This window comes from Budorcas taxicolor, chromosome 6 (assembly GCF_023091745.1).
Source record: "Budorcas taxicolor isolate Tak-1 chromosome 6, Takin1.1, whole genome shotgun sequence".
Classification (NCBI taxonomy): Eukaryota; Metazoa; Chordata; class Mammalia; order Artiodactyla; family Bovidae; genus Budorcas; species Budorcas taxicolor.
Window position 1 is genome coordinate 7,092,294 of NC_068915.1, and position 25,085 is coordinate 7,117,378.

General features: G+C 41.2%; 1 protein-coding gene across 1 annotated transcript in view; it reads left to right on the forward strand.

Moving 5' to 3' along the window:
• SEC24D (SEC24 homolog D, COPII coat complex component) overlaps positions 1-11,752 on the forward strand; it is a 113,007-nt gene extending 101,255 nt beyond the window's left edge. The window contains exons 19-22 of the mRNA XM_052642403.1: positions 1,955-2,134; positions 4,262-4,453; positions 6,556-6,645; positions 11,037-11,752. Of these exons, the coding sequence (XP_052498363.1) occupies positions 1,955-2,134; positions 4,262-4,453; positions 6,556-6,645; positions 11,037-11,177 (603 nt within the window). The 3' untranslated portion in view covers positions 11,178-11,752. The remainder of the gene's footprint in view (positions 1-1,954; positions 2,135-4,261; positions 4,454-6,555; positions 6,646-11,036) is intronic.
• The last annotated feature ends 13,333 nt before the right edge of the window (positions 11,753-25,085 follow it).

Below are 25,085 nucleotides of genomic sequence, written 5' to 3' on the forward strand. Positions count from 1 at the left end.
TCTTCCCGGTGGCTGCCGGGAGGCGTGGAGGGTGGGCAAAAGGGGCGAAGGGGCTCAAAAGGTACAAACGTCCAGTTAGAAAATAAGTAAGTGATGGAGATACGATGTACAGCATAGCTGCTCTAGTTGATGCATGTTTGAAAGTTGCCAAGAGTAAATATTAAAAAGTCCTCATCACAGGAAAATTCTGTAACTTTGTATGGTGATGATGTTAACTAGAATTGTGATCATTTCACAATATATACAGGTATCAATTGTTATGTTATATACCTGAAACTAATGTAATGTTAAACAGTATTTCTCAATTTAAAAAAAATTTATGCTAGAGAAGAAATTCTAAGAGCATTTTGTCATATGAGGAAACATGCATTTATTTATCTGTCTTTGGTTTTTTTGAAAAGAGATAAAAGTTGAGAGGAAAAACAAACTGCAAAGTAGACTTGTTCTAAAATATATTTTCCTTAACCAGTTAGAAAGTTCTGTCTTACATGTTCCTTACTTAGAAGATCATGAGAAGCAATGATAAAGGGATTTGAGGAATCAATCCTATTAATAACAGAGCCCTAAGGGGAATCTTTTCAGTGTATATTCTGTTAAGTGCATATTTTTTTCATCATTAAGATAGAAAGCTAAAAAGAAATCATGAATTTATAGACCAGGTATTTATATTTGCAGATTATCTATCTCCTGTATATGCTCTTCTTTTGGATATTTTGTTGTTCATTGACCTACTATAAATGGAAGAAATGCCAGTCTCTCTTGATTCTTAGCCATATTTGTAAAACTGTGTTGGTAAGGTTAAACACACAGGCAAATTATTTGTAATTTTTTTACTCATGTTTCTAGAATTGTGTTACTATTTGGAGCATCATATTATGGTATGTACTTGGAGGCAGTTAGAATGAAGTCAGAATGAGCTCACATAAGCCAAAGAGAGGGTGGAGAGGAAGAAGGTACAGGTGGATTTTAAAGATTATAATGGTGGATTATAAAGGAATGGAGAGAATTTGTGTTCTAATTGAAGGTAAAGAAAAAATGAAATCAGGGTTCATCTAGTAGCTCTAGTATCTAAAACAGGAAACATAAGAGGAAAAACATGTTTGTGGAATTGTAGGAGTTTGATTTTTTTCCTGTTATCATTTAGTGACATACCTAATAAATTCACAAAACATTTCCTGTTTTAATTTCTATATATATTGAGTGGTATTGTAATTTGAATTTTCCTTATTACGGTTTATCTGTCTGTATGTATATCATCCCCAGTGCACATTAGACGTCTTGCCTGTGGACTATGGCTCATTCCTCTGCAGAGGCCTTGATGCTTTGATAGAACCTGTGACACAGTCCTCTTTCAGTGTCTGATGAGTCTGTGACTGTGAGTTTAAGCTGCAGGAAGAGCACAGAGGAAGAGAGATCTCAGGGGTAGCTGGAAATGCTGTTCTTGAACTCAAGAGGTAGAAAGAAGCTGGTAATACAGATTAGGAAGTAACTTATACATTTCATTTCATTTAATAAACATGTATATGACACTGTGTGCTGGGTATTACTTTAAGTACTGCACACATCAGAAACAATTTAATTCTCCTAACCCCCCCAGGATCGTGAAGTAGAGGTGCTATTATTTTAGAAGAGAAAATGGAGGAAAAGAGAGGATGAGGAGTTTTTGCGAGGCATATAGCTGGTAAGAGTCATGGCTGGGACCACATGACCCACGGAGAGCTGTGCTGAGGAACACTGTGCCAAGCCTCCAGGGCCCTGGAGAGCGTGACAGCCCCCTGCCGCTCTCTGAATGCCTGCCCCGTGCTGCTTTCCCTGCTCTAGGTGCTGCATGTGGGTTACCGGGTGCTCTCTGCATCCTCAGAGCAAATCTTGTTTCTCTTTTACAGGTAAAGTGCAGTGGGTCTTGATTCTCCGCAAAGAGCAAGCATCTGAAGCCAGTGTCTCTCTCTTCCAGCTGATTTTGCCGGATTCCATGAAAGTCCTGCCAGTGTACATGAACTGCCTGTTGAAGAACTGCGTGCTGCTCGGCAGACCCGAGATCTCCACGGACGAGCGGGCCTACCAGAGGCAGCTGGTCATGACCATGGGCGTGGCCGACTCGCAGCTCTTCTTTTACCCACAGCTTCTGCCCATAGTAAGTAGGAAGCGCGCTGTGGTGGCGCATTTCCTGGAGACGTCCGGGAGAGAATCCTCCTTTGTTCTTAACCAGAAACTTCGGTGTCACATGCAGCTCAGGCCGGAGACGGGCTCGGGGCGGGGCACTCCAGCTCACGGAACTGTCGGGTGACTGCGTCTCTGCCTTCATTCCCAGACGGGTCCTCTTTGACGGATTAGGCAGACTGAACAGTCAGGAAGGCCAGCTTCAGTTGAAATCTACTTTATGGCATGAAAGGCAACTGCTATATCTGTGTGGACTTTGATAACCACACATATTTTTTAGACAGTGTATTAATTGTCTGAGAGTCACCACGTTTAATCAGAATGGTTCTGATGACCCTTGTGCAGACGCCCTCAGGGAATTTACCTGGTGATGTACTCTGCTTCTTTACTGAAGATAGCCCTGATGTGCTCTCTTCCTCGGCTTCCCCCCGCCCCCCACCCCCCGCCAGACCTAGCAGGTTATAACTGCAGGATCATAGCGGGGACAGCTGAGGGCTGGTTTCTGACTCCTGGATCAAAACACACGCCCAGGCTCTCAGTGGTAGTGCAATTAGGAAGAGTGAACGTACGTTCAAATAATTGATTTTCGGATAAAACTGGACTCTGCCAGAGAAGCTAGGGCCCTGGGGAACACGGACATGCTCGCAGTCCTCTGACAGCCTCTCCCTCTAGAGCGCCCTCTTCACCTGCTTCCCGGGTTGCCCTCCCGCTGCCGCCTTTGCTGGTTTACCCTGCTTTCCCCGTGCGGGCCCCCAGGGCTCAGGCCCTGGGACCCTTCTGTCTGAGCACACAGCCCTGCGGGGGTCTGACCTGCGTCAGGCCGGCAGCCACAGTCTGTGCCGACGCTCAAGCTCCCGTCTGCAGCCGGCACCGCCCTGAGCTCTGCAGCAATGGCGCTGGAGCCCCTGGAGCCCCTGGAGCCGGTCTCTGTGGGCTGTGATGGGCACCGCCCCTGAGCGCGCTGGGCCTGTCTCCTGCAGTCTTCACCCCATGCGTCTGTCACCCTCTCTCCTTCCGGTTCTTCAGGACCAAAGGCCCACGCTCACCCTTTGACTCTTCTTCCTCACCCACCACATCTCATCCGGCTGCACTCTTTCCACGCCCACTGTCACCACCCAGACTCCAGCAGAGTCGCCTCTCCTAACAAGCCTGCTTGCTGGCACCTGTGGCCCCCCAGTCACTTTTTGGCCTGGAAGTTAGAGTAACGCTGTTCAAATAAGTGTCAGTTTATGGCCCTCCGCCCCTCAGAACACCTCAGGATTTCCCACTTCAGGAGAAGCCGACCTGCTTCCCGCCTGGGCCCCGCCCTGCTTTCTGTCTGACTCATATTCTCTCTCTCTCTGTACTCCAGCCACATTGGGCTCCTCGCTGAGCCCTGAACGTCCGTGACAGTCCTGCGCCTCAGGCCCTCTGCACCTGATGCGCCCCCCCCCCCCCCCCCCCATCTGGAATGCCCACGGCCCCTGGCTCAGATGTTACCTTCTTAACAAACCTCCTGGACTCCCGTGTTTAAAACTACCACCACCAGTGTGCTCTATCCCATTGCCCTGCTTCACAGCACTTAGTTCGGTCGCTTAGTCGTGTCTGACTCTGCGACCCCATGAATCGCAGCACGCCAGGCCTCCCTGTCCATCACCAACTCCCGGAGTTCACTCAGACTCACATTCATTGAGTCGGTGATGCCATCCAGCCACCTCATCCTCTGTCCGTCCCCTTCTCCTCCTGCCCCCAATCCCTTCCAGCATCAGAGTCTTTTCCAATGAGTCAACTCTTTGCATGAGGTGGCCAAAGTACTGGAGTTTCAGCTTTAGCATCATTCCTTCCAAAGAACATCCAGGGCTGATCTCCTTTAGAATGGACTGGTTGGATTTCCTTCACAGCACTTAACACCGTCTAAATTTCTATATACTTAGATTATCTGCTGTCCTTTCTTCCCTCCAAAACATGGTTAGCTATACAAGGTGGGGATTACTGTCTAATGACTAGAATGCCTGGTGCAGAGCAAGGACTCATTGATGTGAGCTGAGAGGGAGGAGGGGGAAATGGTAGGAGAGGAAGGAGGGAGCAGGAGGGCCTTCTGACTCTCGCCTCTGCCTTGCAGCACACCTTGGATGTCAAGAGCACCACGTTACCTGCTGCTATTCGCTGCTCTGAGACCCGTCTTTCAGAAGAAGGAATCTTCCTCTTGGCCAATGGTCTAAACATGTTCTTATGGTTGGGAGTAAGCAGCCCACCAGAACTGATTCAAGGAATCTTTAACGTGCCATCTCTTGCACATGTCAACACAGATATGGTAGGTATATTTTTTTCTTTGTTTTGCAGTAATAAACAAATTCTTAAATGCTTTTTGTCCATGTGCAACCATGTATTATAGACAAAACAATAAGGTCTGTAGTTCTATATAAGAGAATTTCATGTTTTAATGAATAACAATTAGCTAGCATAAAGTTGTTTGTATAAAGTGTTATCCAACAACCAAATTAATGCTTTAATAGAGACTGCCAACACTACCAGAGCATTTCCTATTTGTTAATCACTGTGCTCCAAATACTTTAAACACACTATTTCATTTAACTCTTGTAACAAATCTGAGACAGATACTAGTATCAACATTTTCTAGACATCTCCAGTGAGGTGCAGAGACAAGTTCTTTCAGTAGTAAGTGGCAGAGGTGGGAAGTGAGTTTGGTCTTAGGCTCTGGGCTCATCCCTGGTGCTGAACTACATATTCACCAGGATGTAGAATCTGTCAGACATGTTTAGCTACGGATATGACCATCCCACAAAAACAAATTATGCACCCTTCTGAAATTATGCACCCTTAGATTTGATGTGGAATGAACACAAATGATGTTCTTCTTAAACTGTAATTGTTGGTTTTCCTAGTATACTCTGAGAATCACACTGACTGCATACCTTATTTGCAGACCATCGTGTGAGCCCCACTGCTGTGATGGCTGTCTTCCTCTGCTTGACTGGATTCCCTATGAATTCAGGTGCAGAATGCAGCAGAGAATTTGTTCCCTGAGTCCTCACTCACGTTTTGGCAGATGGCTTAAGGCTTTAATTTCTGGTATGAAGGTAGACACATAGCATCTGGAGGAGGAGTCTGGATTAAAATCTCAGGTTAAATAGATATGTGGTCAGTTTAGAGAGCTGCATATGTATTATGAATGTAAAAATATATTTTTAAAGAAGTTAAAGGTATCCATTAAGAGGTTAGTTTTAAGATGAATATTTAGAAATAGTAAGATGTTTGCATGTGGTTGAAATTAAGAATGATTAGAAATGCAATTTCTTAAAAATTAAAATTCAGTGGACAAAGAACTATAAATGTGAAGAAAGTTTATATAAAATTTAAGGAAGCCTCCTCTTATGTCATATATTAAACATTAAATTTCACATATGAAATAAATGTTAATGCATATTTGTTGAATATACATATGAAGTAGCCAAAGTCTGTCCACCACAAAGCAACAGATTTGTAGGTTTGTGCTTATGTCTCCATATTTCTTCTCAACCTTCTTCAAAAAGTCAGACAAAAAACCAAATATTGCTTTCTTTTTAGAGGCAGTTGGCACTTTGAGATATATACATAAAGTATACTTATTTTATGTTTGTTTTTTAAATGAAAATTTAAAAACAGTCTTAAAGAGACCACATAGAGAATACATAGAGGGTGTGGATTGTGAATATAAATAATTAATTTCTTGCCTTTTTAACAACTCCTGTGAAAAATGTTGGCTATGATCTTTTCCTGAGATGTGTGACTTTTTGGTAAAATGTTCCAGTTCACTTTTCCAGTGGCTAACTCACAGATGTTGTCTTAGCTCTTGGTATCTCCTTGCTTAGACGTAAGCATTAACATTTACGTCTTAATGAAAGAAATCTAAGTCCAGATCTCTCGTGTCCCCTGGGGGCCACATGCCGTGGGTGCTATCTTTTATATACCATTACCCAGATTACAGGGAAATCTAAGAGGCCACATTCCCTCTGAGAAGTCAGCATTTGGTGGTTTGAATGTTGGGACAGTGGTATTTGGATGGCATTTTCCACGTGGGGTAATGCCTCAGGGTTCTGCTGCTGATCCACTGAAGGAATGAGGTATATCCTTCTTTCATAACACAGCCTTGAAATATCCATCTTGCAAAGGAATTAAAATCATGGTGACTTGACATTCTTTGCAAAAATCATAGACTGTTTGTGTCAAATTATGCTGATGAGTATGGATCATTTCATGCATTTTTATTTCACATTTTTGGTTTTTAGGTAGATGAACTAAGCCAACAGCGTGGAAGGATATTTTTTAACTTTAACATTCTAATAATCTCATTCTGCTTCTATCTAAATCTTATAACTTGTACTGAAACTTAAACTTTATTTTCCTTAAATTTAGACATTATTGCCTGAGGTGGGAAATCCATACTCACAAACACTCAGAATGATAATGGGTATTATCCAACAAAAGCGGCCATATTCAATGAAGGTAAGAATGAGATTTTCTTCTTTCTTCAAGTGTTTTGATTTCCTTACAGACTTTAAAATGCATGTCCTGTATTTTTATAACATGATTTCTCATAGAAAACTCACAGTCTCTGAGTATACGTACTTACCTGTCAACCACACACATAGAAAAATAACTATCACCATGCATTAACTATGGGTTATCTTAGTATTAACTTAGAAACAATTGATATTATTAAGTCTTTGAAATGACTTTTCCTTCAGTGCTTAAAATTTTAGAAGTATAAAAACATTTGTTAAATTTGACTTTTATAGCTTTTATTATCTCTGAAAAATTTTGTTATCCTAGTCCTTCCAAGCTTTTTTTGAGTGTGAGTAAAAGAATGTAAAATGTCTGTTAAGTCAGGAAAATTATGCCTTGTTGCTAAGTGCCAAGTACTCACCCTTGTTTCCCTTTTCAAGCTCAATAGTAGAATTGCCTGGAACATACAGATGACGGTGGTCTATTACTGTACTACTTCCTGCAGAGGTCCAGGACACTTAGCTGCAGGCAGGCCTCTACAAGAACCAGGGTATTGTGGGGCTGTTGTTCCCCCGAAACATAAATATTATATCAGGTTATATCAGTGTTCTTTACCATGATAGATACTCGTGCATGCAAACATCAACTTTAGTAGAACTTAGGAAAGTTGAATAAAGAGCTTTATAATCTCTAGGACATCTGGGTAAACAAAACCTTTCCAGAACTGTTTTTACATCACTACTTGGGTTCAGTTTTAGGGCAGGACCTAGAGATGGCAGCGAAGGCTCAAACTAAACATGTTCTTCACACAACACTCTGAACACCCTGGAGACGTGTGATGAAATCTTAGGGTCTTATGACACACAGATTGACCAGAACGAGTGTTCAGAATGCACAGCAAGGATGAGCCACCTTTGTCCTAGTGGCTGCATCTCCATAACTGGCCCCAAATGCAGAGAAGGAGCCAGACTAAACATGGCGATCACCCTTGTGCTCAGTAACCCCTTCTTTCAGGAAAAATGAAAATCCTTTCCTCTCCTCTGCTTTCTCTCACCTGCTTCATGACCTGCTTATCAAGGTCATGTCAGCTGTGGTTATTAAAATATCTGGAGTAGTCACCAAATATGATATGTAAATAAAATATAAGAAATTATATAATATTAATACTAATTTTAGCTTAAATGATTCTTTTATGTGCTACTTGCAAATGTATCTCTGAAAAATCCTTGATATTTTCAGGGTTTCAAAGAATTTGAAACTCATTAAAATCCAGAAATGTGAGAGCTGAAGGAATCCAGGAGATACCTGGTCCCCCACAGCCTCTCAGCTGTCATTGCTGCTTAGCAGACGTGAAAAGGAGTGCGCTCACCTGGTCAGGGCGCACAGCTAGGTCACAACAAACAAAGGCCTGTCCTGGCTGTTCAGTCCATGAGCTTAGTTTTACATCTTCTTCTCCAACCTTTGAAAATGGATCACACAAAGGAAATGAAGACACATTTAAAGAGTCTTTATATCTTTGAAAGAGTCCAGATTGACTAGGAGGAGAAAAGGGTCAAGGATAGCAAAATCAAACCAGAAGGCATTGCTACCTTCTCGATTATGCTAGTTAGTTTTTCAGAGAATCAGCCCTCTTAGAGCTCACTGTCAGCACAGTCTTACATTTGTGGGAGAATTAAAAAAGAAAAGAAAAGATTTCTATCACAGTGTATTCCCAGATTACCTAAATCAAATGCTTTACTGAAATTCTAGCCCTGCCCTGCTCATGGTTCTCCACGCTCCAGAGTATCTCTTCTTCCTCTTGTGCTTCCTAGAATACTCCCTCCCCACTGGCTCCTTTCCAGTTTACAAGCTGTTGTCACATCTTCCTTCTTTGAAGCTGCTGCTTCTCCAAGATGCTGCTTCCTTTTCCTTTTTATCCCACAAATGTGTACTGAACACTAGAAACATAGCAGGCATTTTCCCACCATGCTTCCTGAAATGTTAATAACTGCCTGTAATTTCCTTCCCAGCTCCAGTTTTCTTGGAACTGCCAAACTGCTAAAGACATTTTCTTCTCAACCCCTTTACAGGACTGAGTACTGCTACTTTCCTCAATGTTTCTCTTCTGTCCGCTTTCAAGACATCATACTCTCCTGATTGTTTCTCATTGACCTTTTTCCTTTGGCTTCTCTTCATTCATCTGCCCCTTAAGACAAGATGCTCTCCTAAGTTATACCCATGGCACTCTCCTCTCATTCAGCATACTCCTTTTGGGCCATCCTGATCACTGCTGTCATTTATCTGTGCCCTGTGAAACAGGCAATGTGAGAGAAGAAAATGCATTTTGAAGTACAATAATTCTCTAAGCACTGGTAACATGGCCCAGAGAATATCCCATTTAGACCAGTTGGATTAACCAGTCCTTCCACGGAGAGGGCACACAGGAACGTGGCAGGGAGACCAGCAGTGACCATTTTATAGTCCTCTCCCCTCCCCACCCCACCCCACCCCACCGAGCTGTGTCCCTCCCTATGGAAACACTGAGGGGAATAACACACAGATTCCCAGTCCCTCCCAATATACTTTCTCCTCTTATGTGGGTGGTGTATCCATGAGAAGACTACCAGCATGTCAAGACACCATATCCACCACTTCTATAAATGCAGTTCCCTGAGACTTTATACCAAGTGCTGGGTGATCCAGCTTTGTAGAGACTCAAATGTGATAGCAGGATATTAATTCCTTTACCTTAAAGATGAGTTTCTTCCAAGGTTGAAATTCATCCCCTCTTTCGTTTCCTACTTCAGATCATGACCAGATGAACACATCAGAGAAGGTTTTACAGTGACCACTACATTTAAACCAAAAACTAAATAAATGAATGGCAGTACCCCCCAGATGAGCAATACGAACTTCCATTAATTTCCATAGAAAAATTAAATTCTAAGGAAACTAGGACCTCAAATCCTTCCCTCCATGGTGTTTTTATTCTGCCCAGTCTCAGCCTGAGCTGTCTCACTGAGGCCAGACCCACACTGGTGTTGCCCATAGCAGACAATGGCAGAGTCCTAGCGGCACCTGGGGAAAGGTGGAGAAGACAATTTACTTGTGTAAATTTCTCTTTTCAAGAAAACTGCCTTGGTTTCAGGCTCACCAGGATGCACACTTTCAACTCCTTGGCGATGTTCCTATGGGAGGAGCTAGTTTCTTTCCCCTCTTCAGATGGAATATGACTTTGCACACTGCTGTTCCAGTGTCAGGGCCTGGCACGGACCAGCCAAGACGTCACATGTGTCCGTATCCACGTGGAATTAGCCAGCTCGAAACGGTAGCTGCACCCAGCCGATGTGGAACGTGCCTTCCTCGCCGTAGCGGGTGTGAAGCTGGTAGCTGCAGGCACTTTGGGTGGTTTCACCAGGCAAAAGGAAGTGAGATGATGCCCTGGTTCTTCTTAATTGTACAGGTGGTAGATGGAGACAATATTTTGCACATCTGTCTCCATTAACCACACACACAGCTCAATAGATATCAAATTCTGACCATTCTGATCGTCTGCTTTAACTTCTTGAAATACAAGTGAGTAAGTGGGTCAACAGAAGAGCTGAGAGTATTCATGACAAACTACCTTCTTCTGGGCTTCCTCCCCATGGGTCTCTCTCTCTAGAGCAGCACTGTCCAATAATGCAAGATGCACATTAATTCTGTACTTCGTAGCAGCCACAATTAAAATGAAAAACAATTTTGATAAGGTTTTAACTTATCTAAAATATTACCATTTCCACATGTAATCGGTGTAAAATTATTTTTTAAGATTAATTTCAGTAGTTTAAGAACATTATCTTTTCCATCTGTCTTCTTTACAGCTACACTGCCTCATTCAGGTCTTGACTGTCTCCCACCTTAGATGCTTGCAGCTGCTTCCTGTCTCGTTTCCCTCATCCCCCTAGTGAACGCTGTGCACCACAGCCAGTTGTTCTTCATCACCTTCGTTGATTCACATTTTCTACAAAAACCCAAACGCGTCATCTCCCACGGACTTCTAGAAGTGTGTGCTAATTTACCTGCCATCCAGGACTGTGTATTTGGCACGTGGTTCCCCAGTAGAATGCTCCCTAACACCATACTCCCACATCCTTAAGGAAATCCTACCCTGTCCTTTAAGGTTCAGCGAGTCACTGCCATTGTGAAGCCATTTCCGTAACATTCTGCTTTTGTTTCATTGTTGCCACTTACATGTCTTGATTTTTGTGGCTTTGTGCCGCCTCTCTCTACTCTGGGTAACAGGCATTTTCCTGTCCTCCTCCAAGGCCTCATAGGCAACAGACATGCAATTCTGGTGAAACTGAAGCATACAGAATTGAGCCACATTCAGGAAATGTTTGTAACCAGCCGCCTTGTTGTTTTCTTCCTAGCTGACGATAGTAAAGCAGCGAGAACAGCCAGAAATGGTTTTCCGACAGTTCCTGGTAGAAGACAAAGGACTTTATGGAGGATCATCCTACGTGGATTTCCTTTGTTGTGTTCACAAGGAGATCTGTCAGCTGCTTAATTAACAGAAACTTCTCTATTGTTAATACTGCATTTCTAAGGAGACACTCTCCTTCTTGGTGCCTAATTCTCTGGATAGTAACAGTCTAGTTTTGATTTCTTGCTCATTTTCAGAATAGCTTTCCAAGACGGCATTTTAGAACTTCAGCTTTGGTGCTCAGGTATAAAGCCAGTTGAGGTACAGTTGTACCTTAAAGGGAACAGTCTATTTCTGATTGCACAATTTAAAAAAAAATGATGCAGTTTGCATTTCATGAAAGGCATAGTTTACAGAACTGTAAACATTCTCAATTTTCTTTCTTTGTGCTAGACATATAAATTATTTTTCAAAATGTATAGATTTGGGGTAAAAAGTTGTCTCGGTTCCTCTCCCATTTACAGTAAGGGATAAAAAAACTTAATTTTTACATTATACTTAGTTTTTTAAAAACAATATAACCCCATTGAACATTTCTCAACTTAAGGTTTGCATAGCAGACTTTTAAATAACCTTGGAATCTGTTTTGTGGAACAATTTGTGTTCTACGTTTTTTTCATAATTACATGTTGTGTATGTTAAGACTATTTTCCAGTTGTTATTTTGTCTGTAAAACAGTCTTTATCAATATTCTTCATGGTTCCCTGTACAATTTTGATGGTTTCTACCTGTATATAATGGATCTTAACCAGTATCAATAAATCACTTCATATGCTCTTAACTACCAGGTAGAATTCATTATTTAGGTATTTTGAGGTTTTAAAAGAAATAAGAGTGGTAGTTAAAGTGTCTTGGAAAAAGTTGGATGGATGGATCACTAAAAAACTAAGTTTTGGGGGTGAGTTGGGAAGAATTAGGTAAATAAAGCAATGTCAGACAGTATACTCAAGAAAGGCAATTTAAAAGTTCTCCCATGTGTCTTGGTGAGCAAAATAAATAAAAACAGGACCATTATTAATGAATATACATAAACCTAGGAGAGTAGCTTTGAGTGGTGTGACACAAGTATCTGTCCTTCTCTCTCCTGCCCAACTCTGATGTCAGTGATGTGAGTAATTAATAAGAGCTAAAGTACACTGAATACATACAATGTCCCAAGAACTGCACTGGCTGCTCTGTGAACATCTCCACATTTATTCCTCACAGTAACCATAATCTTATTATCAGCCCCATTCACAGATGAAGAAACAAGCTTGAAATGGCTAAGGATTTCATCTGTGATTACATGTCACTCCCTAGAGCCAGACATCTGAGAGTGTGAAGTCAAGTGGGCCTTAGGAATCATTAGTATGAACAAAGCTAGTGGAGGTGATGGAATTCCAGTTGAGCTATTTAAAATCCTAGGAGATGATGTTGTTAAAGTGCTGAACTCAATATGTCAGCAAATTTGGAAAACTCAGCAGTGGCCACAGGACTGGAAAAGGTCAGTTTTCATTCCAATCCCAAAGAAAGGCAATGCCAAACAATGCTCAAACTACCACAGAGTTGTACTCATTTCACATGCTAGTGAAGTTATGCTCAAAATCCCTCAGCAGCATGTGAACCAAGAACTCCCAGATGTATATAATACAAGCTGGGTTTCAAAGAAGCAGGAGAGCCAGAGATCAAGATGCCAACATTCGTTGGATCACGGAGAAAGCAAGGGAGTTCCAGAAAAACATCTATTTCTGCTTCATTCATTACACTAAAGCCTTTGACTCTGTGGATCACAATGAACTGTAGAAAATTCTTAAAAGAGATGGGAACACCAGACCACCTTACTTATCTCCTGAGAAACCTGTATGAAGGTCAAGAAGCAAAAGTTAGAACTGAACATGGAACAACAGACTGGTTCAAAATTGGGAAAAGAGTATGTCAAGGCTGTATACTGTCACCCTGTTTATTTAACTTCTATACAGAGTTGTTCAGTCGCCCAGTCATGTCTGACTCTTTGGGATCCCATGGACTGCAGCACACCTGGCCTCCCTGTCCTTCACCATTTCCTGGTTTGTACATCATGTGAAATGCCAGGCTGGATGAATCACAAGCTGGAATCAAGACTGCCGAGAGAAGTATCAACAAGCTGAGATATGCAGATAATACCACCCTAATGGCAGAAAGCAAAAAGAAAGTAAAGATCCTTTTGATGAAGGTGAAAGAGGAGAGTGAAAAATCTGGCTTAAAACTCAACTTTCAAAGCACTAAGATCATGGCATACAGTCCCATCACTTCATAGCAGATAGATGGGGAAAAAAATGGAAACAGTAACAGACTTTATTTTCTTGGGCTTCAAAATTAACTGTAGGCAGTCTGACTGCAGCCATGAAATTTAAAAGACACTTGTTCCTTGGAAAGAAAGCTGTGACAAAAGTAGACAAGTGTATTAAAAAACAGACATCATTTTGGCGAGAAAGGTTCATATAAGTCAAAGCCATGGCTTTTCCAGTAGTCATGTATGGATGTGAGAGCCAGACCAGAAAGAAGGCTGAGCACCGAAGAACTGATGCTTTCAAACTGTGGTGTTGGAGAAGCCTCTAGACAGTCCCTTGGACTGCAAAGAGATCAAATCAATCGATCCTAAAGGAAATCAACCCTGAATATTCATTGGAAGGATGGATGCTGAAGCTGAAGCTCCAATACTTTGTCCACCTGATGCAAAGAGTAGACTCACTGGAAGAGACCCTGTGATGATGGGAAAGATGGAGGGCAGGAGGAGAAGGGGGTGGCAGAAGATGAGATGGTTGGATTATCGACCATTATCGACTCTATGGTCATGAGTCTGAGCAAACTCTGGGAGACAGCGAAGGACAGGGAAGCCTGGCGTGCTGCAGTACATGAGGTCACAAAGATTTGGTCACGACTTAGCAACTGAATAACAACAACAAGCCTAACAAGGTATGCTTTAAAATTTGTAGATATCATGAAATCAAGAAAAATAACAAATATACTGACAGGATTAAAATCTTCCCCAAGTCAGCCAATCGCATAATGTTTCAGATCAATTTGGAATAGTTTTAATAAGAAGAAATGTAAGATTCTGAACTTGTGTCCAAAAAATAAATGTACATGAAGCTGCATCTTAGGGGGGAAAAAAAACCAAAACTGAGTTATTTAAAAGAGAATGCAGGAGGTCTGTCAATATGAACCTATAGGAGGATGAATGCATATATGATCCTGAGCTACTTGATTTTTTTAACAAGGATAGTTCATCAAGTAAGTACAGCAAACATCCCTCTCCACTCTGAGGTGAGAGCACAGTTAGGTGAGTTTCAGTTCCAGGCACCGTGCTCTACATGAAACAGAAACCCAGCCCACATCCCTTAATTCACTTGAAGATACTCTAATAGATCAGCCAAGAGGGCAGAGGAGAGAGACCCTGAGCTCACTTCTTTACAGGCACCACAAGATCACAGCTATCTGCATAACTACTACTGATGAAAAAGACCAGAAATCTACCAGAAAGGATATACAGCTAAAGATAAAGGGAACCACAAGGAGACGGGTAGGAGGGATGAAGTCAAGATACAGTCAAGTCTCATAACCGTGGGTGGGCAGCCTACAAATGGGAGAACGCCAGCCGCAGAGCTTCTCCTACAGGAGTCAGAGGTCTGCGCCCCACACTGGGCTCCTGGGGTCAGGGGCCCCACACTAGGAACAGGAGCTCCCAGAGTATCTGACTGTGAAGGCCAGCAGGGCTTCCTTTGAGGAGTCCCCAAGGGCTGAGGAACACAAGACTCCACTCTGAAAGGGCACACACAGGCTCTCACGTGCTCCGGGACCCTGGGGGTAGAAGCAGGAATTTGGTAGGAACTTCGGCCAGACTTACAAGAGTCTCCCAGAGAGGCAGGAGGCAATGCAGCTTCCCCACCATGAGGACGAAGACACGGGCAGTCATGCTGGGAGGGCCTGTTCTGCCAGGCGGACACTGTGCTGGTGGGCACCACTGTGGAACCCTCCCTCTAGTTTCAGTTTCAGGACTAGCCCTGCTCCCACCAAACATCCTGTACTTGTCAGGCTGGGATGCCTCAAGCCCAGCAGCTGACAGCCTCACCACCAGGAGACAGGCTGACTGAAGACCTTCAGGGTACAACGCTGCCCACTAGATGGCCCAGGACCAGCCCCACCCACCAGGGCTTTCAAGCCAGAGACCCTAGGACTCAGCGACCCCTGCCCCCTGCCCCCCACCAAGAAGCAGACATCAGCCAAAAGAAAACTGCAGCTCTGATAGCTGACCACCCACTAGCAAGCTACACAAACTTCAGGACCCCCCGCGACCCTACACTCAACCATGACAGGAACCAGTCTGATCACCCACAATCCAGCCTAGCTCTGGGACACCTGGGCCCTGCAATCAGACTTCAGGACCTGTTCTATCTGCCAGTAGGTCAGCACTAGCCAGGACCTTTGTACCCACGAGTGGATGGGCAACAGCCTGGGGTCTCTTGGATAGACTCCACCCCCTAATGAGCCAGCATTAGCCACGGGGCCCCCCTAGGTTCTGCAGTCAATCACCCTGTGACCCAGACCTGAGCTAAGTAAAGGTAGAAAAAAACAAATCAATAAATCTTTCTTGGACTTATCAGGAGATGGCCCAAATCAATAAAATTGGAAACGGAAAAGGAGAAGTTGCAACCAACACCACAGAAATGCAAAGGATCATAAGGGATTACTAGAAATACATGCCAATACAATGGGTCACCTAGCAAAAATGAACAAATCCCTAAAACAATAGTCTCCCAAGTCTGAAACATGAAGAAATAGAAAACATGAATTACCAGTAGTGAAATGAATCACTAATAATAAAAAAAAAAGTAACAAAAGATAGTATACGACCAGATGACTTCTCAGGTGAATTCTATCAAACATTTAGATGAGTTAACAGCTACCCTTCTAAAACTATTCCAAAAAAACTCAACAGAAGGAATGCTTACGAACTCATTCTATGATGCCAGTATCATCCTGATACCAAAACCAGACAAAAATATCAAAAAAAAAAAAAAAATCAGGCCAGTATCACTGATGAACATATATGAAACAGTCCTCAAAAAAAACAAAACAAAGAAACCAGCAAACCAAATACAATAATAAAAGGGTCATATACCATGATCAAGTGGGATTTAATCCAAGGATACAAAAAGTTTTCAATATCCACAAAATTAATATGATACACCACATGAACAAAGTGATAAGGAACACACGATTATCTAAAAAGATACACAAAAATCTTTTTACAAAATTCAGCATCTACTTATGATAAAAAATATTCAGAAAGTGGGCAAAGGGAACATACCTCAACATAACAAAGGTGATACATGACAACCCACAGCTAACATCATACTCAACTATGAAAACTGAAAGCATTTCCTCTAAGATCAGAAACAAGACAATGAGGCCCACTCTCAACACGTTCATTCAACACTCCTGGAAGTCATAGCTACAGCAATCAAACAAGAAATAAAAGAAATCTAAACTGGAAAAGAAGCAGTAAATAAAAAAAAAATTAACACTACTTGCAGGTATCATACTATATAAAGAAAATCCTAAAAATGCCACCAAAAAACTACTAGAGCTCAATTAATCCAGTAAAGGGTACAAAATTAATATAGAGAAATTTGTTGCATTTCTATATACTAGCAACAAACAAAAGAAACTAAGGAACTAATCCCACTTATAATCAGAAAGAATAAAATTCCTGGGAATAAACTACCTAAGGAAATAAAAACTGTGCTTGAAAAACTGTAAGACAACTATAAGACACCGGAATGCAAAAGCAGGAAGTCAAGAGATAACCTGGAGTAACAGGCAAGTTTGGTCTTGGAGTACAAAATGAGCAGGGCAAAGGCAAACAGTTTTGCCAAGAGAACGCACTGGTCATAGCAAACGTCATCTTCCAACAACACAAGAGATGACTCTACACATGGACATCACCAGATGGTCAAGACTGAAATCAGACTGATATAGTCTTTGAAGCCAAAGACGGAAAAGCTCTATACAGTCAGCAAAAACAAGACAGGGAGCTGACTGTGGCTCAGATCATGAATTCCTTATTGCAAAATTCAGCCTTTAAGAAAGTAGGGAAAACCACTAGGCCATTCAGATATGACCCAAATCAAACCCAGTATGATTATACAATGGAAGTGACAAAGACATTTAAGGGATCAGATCTGATACAGCGTGAAGAACTATAGACGGAGGTTCCTAACACTATATAGGGAGGCGGCAGTTAAAACCATCCCCAAGAAAAAGAAATGCAACAAGGCAAAATGGCTGTCTGAGGTCTTACAAATAGCTGAGAAGAGAAGCAAAAGGCAAAAGAGAAAAAGAAAGATATACCTACCTGAATGCAGAGTTCCAAAGAAGAGCAAGGAGAGGTAAGGTCTTCCTCAGTGATCAGTGCAAAGAAATAAGAGGAAAACAATAGAATGGGAAAGACTAGAGATCTCTTCAAGGAAATTAGAGATACCAAGGGAACATTTAATGCAAAGATGGGCTCAATAAAGGACAGAAACAGTGTGGACGTAACAGAAGTAGAAGATATTAAGAAGAGGTGGCAAGAATACACAGAACTGTATGAAAAAGGTTTTAATGACCCAGATAACCACGATGGTGTGATCACTCAACTAGAGCCAGAACTTCTGGAGTGTGAAATCAAGTGGGCCTTAGGAAGCATCACTATGTACAAAGCTAGTGGGGGTGATGGAACTCCAGTGGGGCTATTTCAAATCCTGAAAGATGATGCTGTGAAAGTGCTGCACTCAATATACCAGCAAATTTGGAAAACTCAGCAGTAGCCACAGGACTGGAAAAGGTCAGTTTTCATTCTGATCCTGAAGAAGACTAATGACTAAGAATGTTCAAACTACTGCACAATTGCACTCATTTCATGTGCAAGCAAGGTAATGTTCAAAATTCTTCAAGCTAGGCTTCAACCTACTGAACTGGGGAATTCATCTTTCAGTGTCATATCTTCTTGCCTTTTCATATTGTTCATGGGGTTCTCAAGGCAAGAATACTAGAGTGGTTTGCCATTCTCTTCTCCAGTGGATCACGTTTTGTGAAAACTCTCCACTATGACCCATCCATCTTGGGTGGCCCTACACAGCATGGCTCATTGTTTCATTGAGTCAGACAAGGCTGTGATCCATGTGATCAACTTGGTTAGTTTTCTGTGGTTGTGGTTTTGATTCTATCTGCTCTCTGATGGAGAAGGATAAGAGGACTGTGGAGGCTTCCTGGTGGGAGGGACTGGCTGTGGGGAAGACTGGGTCTTGCTCTGCTGGGCAGGGCCATGCTCAGTAAATCTTTAATCCAAATTTCAGCTGATGTTCCCCCCCTGTAGTTTGTCCAGAGACCAAACTATGATAGGGGTAATGGCAGTGATGGTGACCTCCTTCAGAAGGACTTACGACAGCACTGTTGTATCCAGTGCCCCTGACCCCGTGGCAGGCCACTGCTGACCCACGCCTCCACCAGAGACTCCTGGACACTGACAGGCAAGTCTGACTCTGATCCCATCTTCCTTTACCATGTTGTAGTCCCAGCCTGGTTCTATAGTTGGGGCCGCCTGATTCCCAGTGGGGAGGGTGGCTATCTCATCTTCCCTCTTCCCTACTGATTCATTACCAAGCCATTCATCTCCATAAGCAACCACTTTTCCCAAAACTTAAGTTTTTGAGTTGGGGGTTAGCATTCATCCCAGGATATATATCACATCCTTCTAATCAAGGTCATAAAGCAGAGTAATACCCTTAAAAGCTCTAATATATTTTTCTGGGTCCTATAAATAGTCTCCCAGATCCTCCTCCTTTTTTAAATTAATTTATTTTTTTTACAATATTGTATTGGTTTTGCCATACATTGACTTGAATCTGCCATGAGTATACACATGTTCCTGATCCTGAAGCCCCCTTCCACCTCCCTCCCCATACCATCCCTCTGGGTCATCCCAGTACACCAGCCCCGAGCACCCTGTATCATGCATCAAACTTGCATATCACATATGATATTTTACATGTTTCAATGCCATTCTCCCATATCATCCCACCCTTGCCCTCTCCCACAGAGTTCAAAAGACTGTTCTATACATCTGTGTCTCTTTTGCTGTCTTGCATACAGGGTTATCATTACCTTGTAAATTCCATATATATGCGTTAGTATACTGTATTGGGGTTTTTCTTTCTGGCTTACTTCACTCTGTATAATAGGCTCCAGTTTCATCCACCTCATTAGAACTGATTCAAATGTATTTTTTTAATGGCTGAGTAATACTCCATTGTGTATACGTACCACAGCTTTCTTATCCATTCATCTGCTGATGGACATCTAGGTTGCTTCCATGTCCTGGCTATTATAAACAGTGCTGCGATGAACATTGGGCTACATGTGTCTCTTTCGATCCTGGTTTCCTCAGGGTGTATGCCCAGCAGTGGGATTGCTGGGTCATATGGCAGTTCTATTTCCAGTTTTTTAAGGAATCTCCACACTGTTCTCCATAGTGACTGTACTAGATTGCATTCCCACCAACAGTGTAAGAGGGTTCCCTTTTCTCCATACCCTTTCCAGCATTTATTGCTTGTAGACTTTTGGATCACAGCCATTCTGACTGGTGTGAAATGGTACCTCATTGTGGTTTTGATTTGCATTTCTCTGATGAGTGATGTTGAGCATCTTTTCATGTGTTTGTTAGCCATCTGTATGTCATCTTTGGAGAAATGTCTATTTAGTTCTTTGGCCCATTTTTTGATTGGGTCTTTTATTTTTCTGGAATTGAGCTGCAGGAGTTGCTTGTATATTTTTGAGATTCTTTGTCTGTTGCTTCATTTGCTATTATTTTCTCCCATTCAGAAAGCTGTCTTTTCACCTTGCTTATAGTTTTCTTTGTTGTGCAGAAGCTTTTAATCTTAATTAGGCCCTATTTGTTTATTTTTGCTTTTATTTCCAATATTCTGGGAGGTGGATCATAGAGGATCCTGCTGTGGTTTATGTCGGAATGTTTTGCCTATGTTTTCCTCTAGGAGTTTAATAGTTTCTGGTCTTACATTTAGATCTTTAGTCCATTTTGAGTTTATTTTTGAGTATGGTGTTAGAAAGTGTTCTAGTTTCATTCTTTTACAAGTGGTTGACCTGTTTTCCCAGCACCACTTGTTAAAGAGATTGTCTTTTCTCCATTGTATATTCTTGCCTCCTTTGTGGAAGATAAGGTGTCCATAGGTGTGTGCATTTATCTCTGGGCTTTCTATTTTGTTCCATTGATCTATATTTCTGTCTTTGTGCCAGTATAATACTGTCTTGATGACTGTGGCTTTGTAGTGAGACTGAAGTCAGGCAGGTTGATTCCTTCAGTTCCATTCTTGTTTCTCAAGATTGCTTTGGCTATTCAAGGTTTTTTTGTATTTCCATACAAATTGTGAAATTATTTGTTCTTGTTCTTTGAAAAATACCGTCGGTAGCTTGATAGGGACTGCATCGAATCTATAGATTGCTTTGGGTAGTATACTCATTTTCACTATACTGATTCTTCTGATCCATGAACATGGTATATTTCTCCATCTATTTGTGTCCTCTTTGATTTCTTTCACCAGTGTTTTATAGTTTTCTATATGTAGGTCTTTTGTTTCTTTAGGTAGATATATTCCTAAGTATTTTATTCTTTTTGTTGCAATGGTGAATGGAATTGTTTCCTTAATTTCTCTTTCTGTTTTCTCATTGTTAGTGTATAGGAATGCAAGGGATTTCTGTGTGTTAATTTTATATCCTGCAACTTTACTATATTCATTGATTAGCTCTAGTAATTTTCTGGTGGAGGCCTTAGGGTTTTCTATGTAGAGGATCATGTCATCTGCAAACAGTGAGAGTTTTACTTCTTCTTTTCCAATCTGGATTCCTTTTATTTCTTTTTCTGCTCTGATTGCTGTGGCCAAAACTTCCAAAACTATGTTGAATAGTAGTGGTGAGAGTGGGCATCCTTGTCTTGTTCCTGACTTTAGTGGAAATGCTTTCAATTTTTCACCATTGAAGATAATGTTTCCTGAGGGTTTATCATATATAGCATTTATTATGTTGAGGTATGTTCCTTCTATTCCTGCTTTAGGGTTTTTATCATAAATGGATGTTGAATTTTGTCAAAGGCTTTCTCTGCATCTATTGAGATAATCATATGGTTTTCATTTTTCAATTTGTTAATGTGGTGTATTATGTTGATTGATTTGTGGATATTGAAGAATCTTTGCATCTCTGGGATAAAGCCCACTTGGTCATGATGTATGATCTTTTTAATATGTTGTTGGATTCTGTTTGCTAGAATTTTGTTAAGGATTTTTGCATCTATGTTCATGATATTGGCCTGTGTAGTTTTTTTGTGGCATCTTTGTCAGGTTTTGGTATTAGGGGGATGGTGGCCTCATAAAATGAGTTTGGAAGTTTACCTTCTTCTGCAATTTTATGGAAGAGTTTGAGTAGGATAGGTGTTAGTTCTTCTATAAATTTTTGGTAGATTTCACCTGTGAAGCTGTCTGGTCCTGGGCTTTTGTTGCAAGATTTCTGATTACAGTTTCGATTTCCATGCTTGTGATAGATCTGTTAAGATTTTCTATTTCTTCCTGGTTCAATTTTGGAAAGTTGTACTTTTCTAAGAATTTGTCCATTTCTTCCAAGTTATCAATTTTATTTGCATATAGTTGCTGATAGTAGTCTCTTATGATCTTTTGTATTTCTGTGTTGTCTGTTGTGATCTCTCCATTTTCATTTCTAATTTTGTTGATTTTTCTCCCTTTGTTTCTTGATGAGTCTGGCTAATGGTTTGTCAATTTTATCTTAAAGAACAAGCTTTTGGTTTTGTTGATTTTTGCTACAGTCTCTTTTGTTTCTTTTGCAGTTATTTCTGCCCTAACTTTTAAGATTTCTTTCCTTCTACTAACCCTGGGGTTCTTCATTTCTTCAAGTTGCTTTAGGTGTAGTTAGGTTATTTATTTGACTTTTTTCTTGTTTCTTGAGGTAAGCCTGTATTGCTATGAACCTTCCCCTTAGTACTGCTTTTACAGTGTCCCATAGGTTTTGGGTTGTTGTGTTTTCATTTTCATTTTTATCCATATTTTGATTTCATCTGTGATTTGTTGGTTATTCAGCAGCATGTTGTTCAGCCTCCATATGTTGGGATTTTTAATAGTTTTTCTCCTGTAATTGACATCTATTCTTACTGCATTGTGGTCAGAAAAGATGCTTGGAATGATTTCAATTTTTTTGAATTTACCAAGGCTAGATTTATGGCGCAGGATGTGATCGATCCTGGAGAAGGTTCTGTGCGCTTGAAAAAAAGGTGAAATTCATTGTTTTGGGGTGAAATGTCCTATAGATATCTATTAGGTCTAACCTGTCTATGTATCATTTAAAGTTTGTGTTTCCTTGTTAATTTCTGTTTAATTGATCTATCCACAGGTGTGAGTGGGGTATTAAAGTCTCCCACTATTATTGTGTTATTGTTAATTTCCCCTTTCATACTTGTTAGCATTTGTCTTACATATTGTGGTGCTCCTATGTTGGGTGCATATATATTTATAATTGTTGTATCTTCTTCTTGGATTGATCCTTTGATCATTATGTAGTGTCCATCTTTGTCTCTTTTCACAGCCTTTGTTTTAAAGTCTACTTTATCTGATATGAGTATTGCTAATCCTGCTTTCTTTTGGTATCTATTTGCATGGAATATCTTTTTCCAGCCCTTCACTTTCAGTCTGTATATGTCCCTTGTTTTGAGGTGGGTCTCTTGCAGACAACATATATAGGGGGTCTTGTTTTCTTATCCATTCAGCCAGTCTTTGTCTTTTGGTTGGGGTACTGAACCCATTTACATTTAAGGTAATTATTGATAAGTATGATCCCATTGCCATTTACTTTATGGTTTTGGGTTCGAGTTTATACACCCTTTCTGTGTTTCCTGTCTAGAGAAGATTCTTTAGCATTTGTTGGAGAGCTGGTTTGGTCGTGCTGAATTCTCTCAGCTTTTGCCAGTCTGTAAAGCTTTTGATTTCTCCTTCATATTTGAAGGAGATCCTTGCTGGGTACAGTAATCTGGGCTGTAGTTTATTTTCTTTCATCACTTTAAGTATGTCCTGCCATTCCCTTCTGACCTGAAGAGTTTCTATTGAAAGATCAGCTGTTATCCTTATGGGAATCCCCTTGTGTGTTATTTGTTGTTTTTCCCTTGCTGCTTTTAATATTTGTTGTGTTTGATCTTTGTTAATTTGATTAATATGTGTCTCGGTGTGTTTCCCCTTGTGTTTATCCTGTTTGGGACTCTCTGGGTTTCTTGGACTTGGGTGATTATTTCCTTCCCCATTTTAGGGAAGTTTTCAACTATTATCTCAAGTATTTTCTCATGGTCTTTCTTTTTGTCTTCTTCTTCTGGGACTCCTATGATTCAAATGTTGGGGCGTTTGACATTGTCCCAGAGGTCTCTGAGGTTGTCCTCATTTCTTTTCTTTTTTCCTATTTCATTTGTTTCTACCATTCTATCTTCTACCTCACTTATCCTATCTTCTGCCTCCGTTATTCTACTGTTGGTTCCCTCCAGAGTGTTTTTGATCTCACTTATTGCATTATTCACTATATATTGACTTTTTTATTTCTTCTAGGTCCTTGTTAAACCTTTCTTTCATCTTCTCAATCCTTGTCTCCAGGCTATTAACCTATAACTCCAATTCGTTTTCAAGATTTTGGATCATTTTCACTATCATTATTCACAATTCTTTATCAGCTAGATTCCCTATCTCTTCCTCTTTTGTTTGGTTTGGTGGGCATTTATCCTGTTCCTTTACCTGCTGGGTATTTCTCTGCCTTTTCGTCTTGTTTATATTGCTGTGCTTGGGGTGGCCTTTCTGTATTCTGGCATTAGTGATTCCTCTTTATTGTGGAGGTTCCTTGCTACGGATGGGGTTGGACAGGTGGCTTGTCAAGGCTTTCTGGTTAGGGAAGCTTGTATTGGTGTTCTGGTGGGTGGAGCTGGATTTCTTCTTTCTGGAGTGCAATGAAATGTCCAGTAATAAGTTGAGATGTCAGTGGGTTTGGTGGGACTTTGGTCAGCCTGTGTATTGAGGCTCAGGGTTATATTCCTGTGTTTCTGGAGAATTTGCATGGTATGTCTTGCTCTGGAGCTTGTTGGCCCTTGGGTGGTGCTTGGTTTCAGTGTAGGTATGGAGGCATTTGATGAGCTCCTATTGATTAATGTTCCCTGGATTCAGGAGTTCTCTGGTGTTCTCAGGATTTGGACTTAAGCCTCCTGCCTCTGGTTTTCAGTCTTATTCTTACAGTAGCCTCAAGACTTCTCCATCTATACAGTACCGTTGATAAAACATCTAGGTTAATGATGAAAAGTGTCTCTACAGTGAGGGACACCTGGAGAGGTACACAGTTACATGGAGAAGAGAAGAGAGGGGAGGGAGATAGAGGTCACCAGGAGAAGAGGGGAAATCAAAAGGGGAGAGAGAAAGCTAGCCAGTAATCAATTCTCAATGTGCTCTGCACAGTCTGGACCCCTCAGAGATGTTCATGGAGTTACACACAGAAGAGAAGAGGGAGGAAGGAGACAGAGGTGGCCAGGAGGACAAAAGAGGAAATCAAAAGGAGAGAGACAGATCCAGCCAGTAATCAGTTCCCTAAGTGTTCTCCACAGCCTGGAGCACACAAAGAGATTCACCAAGTTGGGTAGAGAAGAAAAGGGGAGAGGGGAGATAGAGGCGACCTGTTGGAGAAAAAGGAGAGTCAAAAGGGGGAGAGAGCAATCAGGCCAGTGATCTCGCTCCCAAGTAAAAATGGGTACTGAAGATTGGGTTCTTAAAGGTACAAAGTTGATAACAAATACCAAAAACCAAAGATTAAAAATTTTGAGTAGAGGTCAGAAAATACGATATTAAAAGAAAACAAAAAACAAAAAGTCACAGAAATTATAAAATATATATATGAA